This window comes from Blennius ocellaris, assembly GCF_963422515.1.
Source record: "Blennius ocellaris genome assembly, chromosome: 11".
NCBI lineage: Eukaryota > Metazoa > Chordata > Actinopteri > Blenniiformes > Blenniidae > Blennius > Blennius ocellaris.
The window spans coordinates 23,856,709-23,868,157 of record NC_137660.1 but is presented as its reverse complement, the minus strand read 5'-3'; the positions used below and the strand labels follow the sequence as shown (position 1 = coordinate 23,868,157).

At 40.0% G+C, this 11,449-nt stretch overlaps 1 protein-coding gene across 1 annotated transcript; it reads left to right on the top strand.

The window, feature by feature from the left end:
* Positions 1-2,606: 2,606 nt before the first annotated feature.
* On the top strand, positions 2,607-11,225 carry LOC308136336 (nuclear receptor coactivator 5). Its single transcript, XM_080504652.1, has 9 exons — positions 2,607-2,708; positions 2,886-2,972; positions 3,795-3,868; positions 4,370-4,493; positions 6,872-7,071; positions 8,427-8,705; positions 8,860-9,018; positions 9,753-9,998; positions 10,098-11,225. The coding sequence occupies exons 1-9, from the start codon at positions 2,647-2,649 to the stop codon at positions 10,133-10,135; spliced, it is 1,269 nt and encodes a 422-aa protein (XP_080360778.1). The 5' UTR covers positions 2,607-2,646; the 3' UTR covers positions 10,136-11,225.
* Positions 11,226-11,449: the final 224 nt, after the last annotated feature.

The window sequence follows — 11,449 nt, the reverse complement described above, 5'->3', positions numbered from 1 at the left end:
AAATGGCGTCTGTCACCGCCGCTGCGCGCTCACGGTTCGAGACGCGCGCGTGAACTTTATCCGCGCGACACGTTTTAAGGTGACCGCGGCTGGACACCTGACCCGCGCGCTCATTTGATTCACACACACACACGTGAATGGTTTTCCCCACCAAAGTCATAATTCTGACTTATGTGTATAATTCCTGATAAATGAACCTCGGCTTTTTGTTTGCCTTTTTTAACCAATAACATCCACACTTTTCGTTTCGAATCGAAAGGGAATTATTTTGAGGAAAGAAATCCTGATTTTCTTGTCAAGGAGCCTTGAAAACATCTTTTTTTCTCAGAACCCTGATATTAAATTCAAAATAATATCCATTCCCCACATCTACAGTCACATCCATCAACAATGATAGTTTATTTTAAGCCTGCATTGTATTGTATTTTGCACATTTTATATTAAATTGTTTATATTTAATTCTTTTTGCACTTTTTGCATTCTTTATCTGGATTCTCTCTTTTTTGCCTGTATCTTCCTTTTTGGGTGATGTATGTCTACACTATAGAAGGGCAAGTGAGACGAATGCTTGATTCTCCCGTGTCTTATCTGATTAACAATAAAGCTCACTTTGAATTTCACTTCATAATCTGTGATCAGTAATATAAGGGAATCACGAGGGGGGGATCCCTTGCCTCCCTTTTATAAAAAATCTGAGAAAAAAGTCAAAAAACGTTCCTGACTTCTCAAGTTGTCAAACTGAAATCATAAAATGAAGACTTCTTTTCATGGAATCCCGAGGGGAAAACGACAGACTGTCTTTTCAGAATTCTGAGAAGTTTCTCTCAGAAATCTGAATCTTGGGATTCCGAGACAAAATGTCAGTCCAAATTCTGACTTTGAAAAAAAAAATTGTCAAAAAGTGCCTCAAATTCAATCAAAAATCACTCACTTGCATTGTGGTCTTTCTCTCTTTCAGAAAAATGTCAGAGAAACATCACACAAAAGCCAAAGAGAAGGAAAAACCCTCATCCTAACCCAAACTAGAACATATTTACTTGGTAAATAAATTATTTACCAAAAAATTAAATGTCTGCTGTCACAGATGTGTGTGAATAATTGGTCTAATATTTTGATGTGTCAGGAAGGAATTTAATTCTTGTTATTGAAAGATTGCATAGAAAAATATTATTTTATGGTTAAAATCAGATTAAACTAGTTAATACGATCCCACTAATAGAAGAGCCTTGAAAGGGACCACATTGAATCACCTCAAGTGGGCCGGACCAGGACAATATGGCCATAACTTTTAAATGTAACATTTTTCTTTGTCGTTGCCACTGATAGGCAGTAATGCGTTACTATAATCCGATAACTTTTTTCAAATAATGAGTAAAGTAAGGGATTACGTTTTTGTAAAAACAGTCATTACATTACCATTAATTCCCCACAGGCAAAGCGTGGTGCTGCATTACTGAACCGTGATTTTTGTTTGGTGAGACTGTCTCATAATGATGATCCTCGGAAATAACAACATTATTTTGAGTTCGACTTGGTAAAAGGTGGTGAAAGCTTTAGTGTCTGCCCTCCACTCTGTGTGGAAAGAAGACTTGTACCTACTTTGAAAAATTATTCCCCAATCTGAGGAGAGACATTGTGTTCAATTATTTTAGTGCTTAATATGTAAATATAAGCAAAAGCACAAGTTACCAGAAGAAATACTTGCTTTATTTCATTAAAATATGGGGCAATCTGCAAAAAAAATAGGTTTAAATGTTCAACAATTTCCTTCAAATCAGATAATGTTGCATTGAATTTAACTTCTGCTTCATGCAATGTGTATGAAGCTAAAAGATTGAAATGGACGAAACAGGTTTCAACAAAAGACAGTAGTTCATTTGATTCAGTTCTATATGATGGAATCTGCACAACAAATAGAACGAGACTGAAAGGTCTATTGCTTTATAGCATATTCAGGCTGTGCACTGTGTTTTTATTAATTGTAACTAAAGCAAAGTAACTGCTTTTATTTAACTTATTCTGCTTATTATTTAACTCTTGCTCTTTTGTTCTGACTTATTTTCTTTTCATTGTCTGTCTTAAAAAAACACACTATTTCCTCTTTGTGCTTCACTAATACTGTCCTTTTGAGTTCTCAATGAGAAATCACTTTGTGAATATATCTGTGAGGGTAGAAAAACACGAGTGTAAATATGTCATAGCTAAGAAGTCAATTCCTATAAGGGCTGCTTCAGTTGTGGGCAAAAAAAACAAAAGCAACAAACTACACAACATCAGCAACATCATCAGGACGAGTATCTTCTTATCAAAAGAGTCTGCGTGAAGACAGACCGTAAAGTTTGAGTAGATTGAATATCATCCACCGTCAGTGCTCGTAACCGAATTTTGCATCTATTTTCAAATATATATAACTGCAAATGACTGCAACATTTCGGCCTGGGTCTTTTTTTTCCGGCAGTATGAGTCCACTTCCAGCAGGGGGCGGTAGAGCACCTAAGCAAAGTGACCCAGGCAGCACAGTGACCACCAGAAGAAGAACTCCTCGCCTGTCTCAGTGAGTTCACTTCTGGGGGAACAAAACACGTACAAACCTTCACATCCGGCGGTTGTAAAAGTCTATTCAGCAGAAGGAGGTGCAAAGATAAAATGTCGTCCTGGGCGAAATCATCGTCAGGTGGACGGCGATCTTCAGGCAACCCAAACGGGAGGTAAAAGACTTCTGCTCTGTAGCGTCATGCGTGTTAGCAGCTAGCATGCTGCACAGCGCAAAACACGCCAGTAAACCAGCAGTCATAATAATTCACACTCCCAACAGTTCACTGAGGGTAACACACGCTATTTTCAGTTTAAAAAAAAACCCCAAACCTTATTTTTGTGTTTCACAGTGCTCAGCCGATGCGTCTGTTCCGCAGACCAGCTCCTTACCCCAGCAGGGAGGAGAGGGGCGATGATATCAAAGATGCCCTGGACAGGTGACAAGCTTCATTTTGGATTTTTCTTGTTGTTGTTTTCAAATTGATTTCATAAAAACACCTTTAAAAAGTTGGCACTCCTACGATGTTCACAAACCAGCAGCATCCCATCATCTGTAGCTCTTTCCATCATCCGGGAACTTGGAGAGGCCACCTGCAGGAGTTTTGGAAGATGAATGTTTTACGCTTTTCACACGATGGAGGATTCTACTTCCCCTTTATTGCAATATCAGTTAATATTTACATAAAATTCAGTTCAGAACAAAGATTATTTTTCTCAAAATCAAGATTTTGTAAAAGAGGTTATACATTCCCTGAAAATAGCTAATTAATTGGGGCATGTGTTTAAAACCACTTGGCTTATGCATGAGTCCAAATTGCCTTTAATTGAGAATGTTATTGTCTGTCTCTGTGTTTGTCTTGTGATGACAGATGGCTGCATGCATCCACACCTGTGGGCTATTTAGGGTCAATCAGCCCCAAATGCATGTTTTTATACTGTACAAGAAAACCCTTGAACACAGAAGGAGAACTTCAAACTCCACATAAAGTCTGGCCCAGTGTCAAACCCACAATTTTCTTGCGATGAAGCACCACTGTGTGGCCTTCTTCTTAACATGATATACTTAATTTTTTCCCATACTGAAAGGTTTGTACAAACAGTGATTTCTAGTACTCTTCCTGTACACATGCAGTGGATTCCAGTACAGATAAATGCCTGTTCTCAATGCAGAGTCGCTCCAGGGCCAGAATGCTGTGAATAAGACAGATGGAATTCATTCATGGTGAAATGTAATACATTTTTGGATGTTTTTCTTTCAGTTATGAAGAACTAGAACAAATGCAAAACCTCAGCGGAAGTGGAAAGTTTGAAGGGTTCAAGCATCAGTCAAATGGTAGGACCTGTTAACGTCACCATATTACAACCATATTGACCAGATCGAATTTGGTCTTATGGCTTTGTAATTGTCCGAAAGTGTGCAGTCAATGAGAGCTTCAGTGTCTTTTTAAAAAGAATAACTCATTGTCTGGCAGTTTTTCAATATTGCTCTGTAGTTTCGATAGCGAGAAGCTCATGTTACAAATGTTTGATGCTGATAAATCTTGTCTTGTACTGGGCATGTTTAGTGGATCACTGTAATGAATATCTGAATACATAAAGCTTTACTTCTCTGTTTTCTGGTAGTTTAGGAATTTTTTGGACATCATCAGTTGTCCAAGATTCGTTGTTATGACAGTTGTGCACGTCAAATCATTTACCACACCATCGCAATGGAAGGTTTCATTCCTTTTGTTTTTTCTCTTCACTTTCCCCACTCTGTCTTCTTTTTATTTCCTTCTGTCCCTCTGTCACCTTCTTGGAAACCCACCTCCAACCCCCCCACCCCCACCCCCAGCCAAGTCAGAGAGCTGTACCCCATCAGACAGACGTAAAACGCTCTATCAGAAGTTCTATAGACAGGTGCAGGATGAGAAGAAGCCGGCCGACTGCGTCGTCCTCTCTGTCACCAACCAGTGCCTGTGAGTACCTGCTACAAAGACCTAGATGATGCACAAATTGTTTGAATTATTTCAGGTAGGTTCTTGATAGTTTCTTCTTGGCTGTCGGTCAGTGAGGCAACATCCAGTTAGATATTATACACATTTTCTTGTTGCGTTTCAGCATGGAACAGCTCTGCTTTGGTAAAAAGCAATGCAACTTCATGCCCCAAGGATCAGGGGTATTATTGTCTTTTACTGAAATTCACCCCTCCCACCTGATCATGACTCACTTTTATCTTTCAAGCTTTCAAGCTATTCAGAGCTTTAAAGGATGGTGTGACATAAATGCGTGTCATCTTCAATATAGGAAGTTTTTATGACCTGGATGTAGACAAAGCTGAGACGATGATCATTTGGATTCTCAATTCGAGGATCATCTCATCAGATCATTTGAATATTAAGTTTGGCACAGGTTTTACTTCAAATGCTTAATCTTCATTCGGACCTTCCAGTTTAAAGTGTGTTTGTCTTATCTGTAGCTCACCGCTTCCTAAAATCTTGGAACATCATGGCCCATGTCGGCACAAGTTTCTCCTGTTGACTGCCAGTCGACTGTCCTGAGCTTGGTTTGTGGTTTCCAACCCACAGCCTGCATCCACTTTTGTAATGTGGCAACTGACAAAAATGGGATAACTACACCTTGGAATTCAGTTGATTTTGAGCTTTTCGTGACATTATGTCAGCCTATTTTAACAAAATGGAGCATTGTTATGACTGAGAAAGTGTCAAAAGTACTTGATTGGGCTGCGGTGTGTATTTCATTTTTGTTTCACAGTGTTGACATCTAAACCAAGCTCAAGCTCACTTAGCTATACGTATATGCTGTCTCAGCGATTTCTTTCCTGTATTTTCTATAGCAGGCCAGTGGAGCAGTTGTAAGAGTTTTACACAAATTTGAAGCAGACAATATGATGTTAACTTCAGCTGTTGCAGATGCCTGGCCCTGTGTTTGTGTGAAAATAACAGCGTCACACCTTGTGATGCTAAAGCTTGCAATGATCTAATTATCAGTTGGCTTTGAGTTCCTTTTTAAGTTTGCTTTTTGCTGTATCGATACTTTTTGACTTGTGATTATTTCAATCATTTTAAGAGAATTCTATTCCAATCCATATCCTGACCTCTAAAATATCCAGCACTGGTTGATACAACTTAACTTCACGTGGCCTTTTAAGCACACATATATTTCATCAAGATATATAAATCTGAAATTTCAACCACTATAACTAAAATATTTTCCAGCACGCAGACCTGTGTCTCAGCCACTCATGCTCAATAATTTAACTCTAATTTAGCTTTTCACTTTCACGTTTTTACTGTGTCATCTTGGCCATTGTTGTATTGTAATTTATTCTGATATATCTTCAACACATTCACATTTGACAGCAAGTTTGAATACCCTGTCTGTTCTAAATGCCATCTTCCCACACAAGTCTCTCTCAATACAAACAACCTCATGTACATATTCCTTGAAAACATGTTAATTCAGTGGCCGGTGGCCACACAAGCACATTAAAAACTCACATTTCCAACACAATCCATGCACACGATACGCACAAACAACAAATGTGATGCAGTGTCACAAATGTATCTAAGTGTGCCTGCGGTAAAGTTTCTGTGGCATCAGATTTACTTTGATGTGTTGACATTGTAATACCACTTAGTGTATTAGTATCCAACAGGACAATGCTGTCATTAGCAGGCTTGTTGGTTTTAATCACTGAAACAACAATGTGCCAGAAAAGGAGGCAAAGTGTCAAATCGTTTGATTTATTTTATCATGTATATACATACACACATTATACTGATTGTTTTATATAGAACCTTTCTGCAGCCAGCATCCAGGCAGCTGCGTTTTTTAACAATGGGCCCAAATGTTAAGTTATTTAAAACCAGCCTCATTAACATGTGATCGCCCACCCAGCTATTGCGCATACAGTTAATGAAGAGTGTGTTTTCCTCACATCATTACAAGAACCTCACTGTAACAATTAATATGAGGCATGAATTATGGTGAAGCATTTAGGGTCCCCATAAAAGTAGATATGTGTACACATGTGAATCTTGCAGTTAGAGTATTTGGCTGCCACTTCTGATGTCGATTATTATCTTGAGTGGTGTTACTCCACAACCCTCAGACATTTCATGATCTTGAACGGATGCATTTCTATATACATTTTGTAAATGCACACAGCTACAAACACCAATTTAAAAGTACCGCCCGATTTAAATGTCACGCGCACAATAAAAAGCCCCCCGTGCTCCTTTCGCCGATGTCACTGGGGGCTTCTCTACATACCAGTTGAGTCACATAACATAAGAAATGTAAAGTTAACAAAGTGTTTCTCTTCCTCTCAAAGGGATTACCCCAAATCGCTAAGCCAGTGTTTGCAGGAGCGTGGCCTGTCAGTGGAAATGCTCTACCTTCAAGCGGAATCAGGCCTGACCCGGGCCCTGCAGGATGTCCGAGCTGCTGGCTCCCCGTTATGTATTCTGGTGGAGCAGACAAACGTAGATCTGTCCTCCTGCACTGTTATCATATTCTCAGAGTCCCTCAAAAGTAAGTCCCCCCACCCCTCGTATTCCTTTAACTTGCCCAAGCCACCTCAACCTTCCAATTCCTCTTTTCGGGCTCCAGATCAGCAGTCTTAATTGTTTTCCCTTTCACTTAGATCTCACAAATATACTTTACTCAAATAAAACCCAAATTGACTTTGCAACAACAACATATGAAATTGAATTGATATTTACTGAAATCATAAAATCTATCAATTCTACATAATTCCAACACATTAACAGCTCTGTCCTGGAAAATCTCCACTTGGACATACATTACATCGCATTAACCATATACATACTTGATTAACTAAACCAGTGAAATAGAAATGGAGCGATGATTTATTACAGCTTGGATTTCATTTTGTAGTGTGGGCCATATGTTCTGTTTCTTTGAGTCTTTGAAAACAAAGGCGACACTGACAACAAATGTTTGGAATGAAAATGCCTTTTTTTTTTTTTTTACCAGATGGGGGCTTACATGTGATCTATCGTTCAGTAGGAATTCCACAATCCACTTTGATAATCTTACAAGGACCTCCATGAATAGGAGGTTTAATTTTACGTCAAGCCTCTGCTTGTTCAGCATGACTAAAGCAAACTCTATAACTTGGAGGTTTTGCGCGGACACAATCGGTGTCTCAATGGAGTCTGCTGCAAGAAACGGCTCACTCGACAGAAGAAATGGCCAGAGCTACTCAAACAAAACTCAAGGTGTGATAAATTGTAGCTTTTCATAATTAAGAGTGTTTCATTTAACACAACTGTTTTTGTTTTTGTTTTGTTTTCACATCTACATAATGAAACAAGGTTTACGCCTTCTCTCGTGCATACCTCACACAAACTGCATGATGCAAGTCAGACATTACATCAAATTGTTCGCTGCTTCATTATGATTCATACAGCAAAAAGCTTCAGTTCAGTCTAACCAGACTAAATGACAATAATAATGATAATGCAATATAGAAACTTTTATTTCACCAAACATGCATAAAAACATCTTGGGTTCACTCATTAGACTTTGAGACACACACACACACAGCAAATATGTTTTCAGAAAACAGTTCTTTGTTAAGAAACAAATGCAATGCAGCACAAAGAGAATATGTCAAATAATTCCAATCAACACTGCGACTTCTCTGACAAAACAAAGTTTTTCCCCCGACAAGTACAGATTATTCTACTAAATGCTGATCATCATCACATGAGACAAAACCCACGTCAGTGTGACCCGAGTGAAGTCAAAACAACAGATCTTCCTGAGTTTCAGGAGTTTTTTTTCTTTTTTTTTCTTTTCACCTCTTTTATCTACTTTTGTCTCCTCGTCCCCCGCCGCTGACATTCCCGTTCCCTCCTCAGTCCATCGCAACATGCCCAAAGAACAGGCCATGGACTTTGTCCAGGGCGAGTATAATCGCGGGCACGCCAAAGAGCGCCCCGCCAGGGAACCCTCGGACATCGCAGCGCAGGCGTCGCAGCTGCTGGACGACTTCCTGGACCGAGAGAAGATCGAACGGCACACGGTTCCCCCCGAAACCCGCCGGCTCCTCATGCTGCTGGCTGACGGGGTGCATCTGTACACAGAGGAGCTGGAAACCGTCTCCGATTATGTCCGCTCGCGACAGGAACACATACAAGGTGAACCTCCGATAAACGCAGCAGCAGCAGCAGCAGCCACAAGGAGCTGAGGCTGTGTCATTGTTGGTCCCTTTCGGGTTCAACGCTCCAGTCTGTCTCTGTGGAGCATTCATTTCCTGTCAAGTCATTTTTCTCTCCTTCCTTCTCTCTTTAGCCTCCGGCAGTGAGGGGGAGAGGGGGAAATCTTTGACTCCAGGATTGGGAAAACCACCTCCTTTACTTCCTACTCCACCTGGGCCTCCTCAGGGTGGGCTCGGCGGGCCCATGGGTGACCACCCGCCACCTATCCCTGTACCTCTCCTGCCTTCACCAGGTTTGGACTGCCCACAGACAGTACTGTACACAAGTCTCAGGCAAGCGGGGAAGGATTCTAAATTTGGATGGAAAGGCTCATCCGCCCTCCGTTTGAGACCAAATAGAAATGCAGGAAGTGAACCGAGAGTGACGTCGAGTGCAGAATGAACTGTTGTTAGAAAAAGGAAAGTTAATAGTGCTACTGAGGAAGCTGGAGAAACTTAAGAAAATTTAGGAAAAGGTATTGTGGGTGAACCTGGAGCGATGATATTGATGTAGTCGGTCTATTCTATTGCTCTATTGTCGAGTGTGGATTTTATTTTTTAATGTGTCTGAAGCAGGCTGAATAAGATGCACTTCTGTCTTCAGACTTGGCCAATCAATGTGCTCGATTCTCTTGTTCTTTTTGCTTAAAAAAAATTAAAAAAAAAATAATTCCAAGTCTGTGTTTATTTGGTGCAAAAGCTCCCCAATAGAGCATCTGTTGTAACTGCATGAGGGAGTTGAAGCGGTTTGGTCTGCTTTCAAACGTGAACCAAACCAAACGAAGGTGTGGACGTTTTTTTTTTGTTTTAGCTTTCTTGGCCCAATCAAACCGAGCACCTGGACTACACTGGTATGAAAGCATCCCGAATAAAACGAAATTGTTTTCTGTTCCTTAAGCTAAAAAGAAATCCGTCCCCGCAAGTCTGCACCAGGCATTTAACGAAAATCCCGTCACTCAACTCGTGCTGTTTTTTTTTTTTCTTTTAGGCGCCCACCTCAAAAGCAAACCGCCGCCGCTGCTTTCCTTACATCGGCTTCCCTGTCCTCCACTGGGGCCGCCGATGTCCCGAGGTCCCATGCCCCCACACATGCCTTTCGGTCCACCCGGAATGCCTCGAGGACCCCTCCTCCACCACCCGCCGCTGTTTCACCCCGGCTCCAGGGGGCCACCCGGGAACCGAGGGAACCCTCCCTCTCTGAAGAGCTCCCGCCCTCCTCTGCTCTGCGCCCCAGGTAGGTCGTTAATCGCCCCTTCGCATGTGGATGCAGTCCATTTTCTAGTTACATCAGGACTCTTTATCTAAACAACCCCTTCCTTCTTCCTCTCCTCAGGCCCTCCGCTTCCTCGGCTGTGCGGTCCTCGACACTGAGAAATGACGAAAACGCCCGAGCTCACACATACTGTAAAACCTTCAGGTTCCAAGGCAGTGTTTTAAAAAACAAAAACAAACAAAAAAAAAAACTCTTGTTCCTCGCATTAGATTTCTTTACTGACCTTTTTTAAGCTATAGAAAGACGTCTCGTCGGTGAATAAAAGCGAGTGTTTGATATTGTTATATTAAAGATAGACTGATGGAGGAAATTGTGGACTATACCAACGCTTGCAACTAAGTTGTTGTTTTTTTTTTCTTCTTTTTTTAGGGTTATTTGTTTTATGTTCTGGATTTCAAACTTGTCGAGTCAGCATTAAGGGACAACCTGCAGTGACTGTATATCGACCATCCAGTTTGTAAATGTTCACATCAGGTTTCAAAGTGAAGATGGAAAATATAAAATGTGGTCAGACAGTGGCAGCAGAGCCATTTTTGTTGTTAATCATTAAAGGTTATTGTAAAGGGTCTTGTGATTTCCTGACTGTGTGAGAGTTCAAACATATTGCAGTAAATTCCTTTTTTTTTCTGTCACCAATCACAGTAATTAATTTGAAAACGTTTGTGTGATGTTTTTTTTTTTTTGTACAAGAAGATTTACTTCATTTTCAAATTGATCTTTTTGCTTGCATTGATCCATACTGAAGATATTTGATAGTCTTTCTCAATAAATACATTTTTATTAACATCTCGGTATATAATTTCTATACACAGCGTACGTAACCCTGAATGTGTGCATTTTCTTTGACATTACAGGATTTAAGCGGTTAAAAACATATTTGACCTGCGATGAAAGAATCAATCACTCATTCAGTCATTACCATTCAAGAAACAATTGAGAAAATATTACTGAAATATGTGCATGAGTGTGCAGCAGCAGTTTTTTTTTTCTTAATGTATTTGAAACATTTGAATTAACTACTGTGACAATTGTCTTATTCAGGTGAAAAAAAAAATATTTTTAATGTATTTCTTTAGTAGTAAAAAGATGTTTTGCTGGTGCTATCAGACAGTCTGGGATACTTTTTTTTTTTTTATTAAATTTTTGACCTTCTACACTTGTCACTCGAAATTACACATGGAAATTTTTTTTTTTTTGGAATATTTTTTACTAAATCGATTTTTCATTCCTGATATATTTACTGTCCAAAGCGTTTGTGATCGTCTCGCTCTCTTTTCTTTGACGTGGCGCTGTGCTGGTGAAAGGTGGGAAACCTTCTCCCACCTCTTTCGGGAGAAACTGGATTTTATTTTCAACGAAAACTTATGTGAATTGATTTGTATCTGATGAACCTTATTGTGTGTCATGTTCAA

Excerpts from the sequence above, each read along its gene's own strand:
- LOC308136336 (XM_080504652.1), top strand. The coding sequence starts at position 2,647 with ATGTCGTCCTGGGCGAAATCATCGTCAGGTGGACGGCGATCTTCAGGC. Across the intron at positions 3,869-4,369 it reads GTTCAAGCATCAGTCAAATG|CCAAGTCAGAGAGCTGTACC; the intron begins GTAGGACCTGTT and ends CCCCACCCCCAG. Across the intron at positions 7,072-8,426 it reads ATTCTCAGAGTCCCTCAAAA|TCCATCGCAACATGCCCAAA; the intron begins GTAAGTCCCCCC and ends TTCCCTCCTCAG.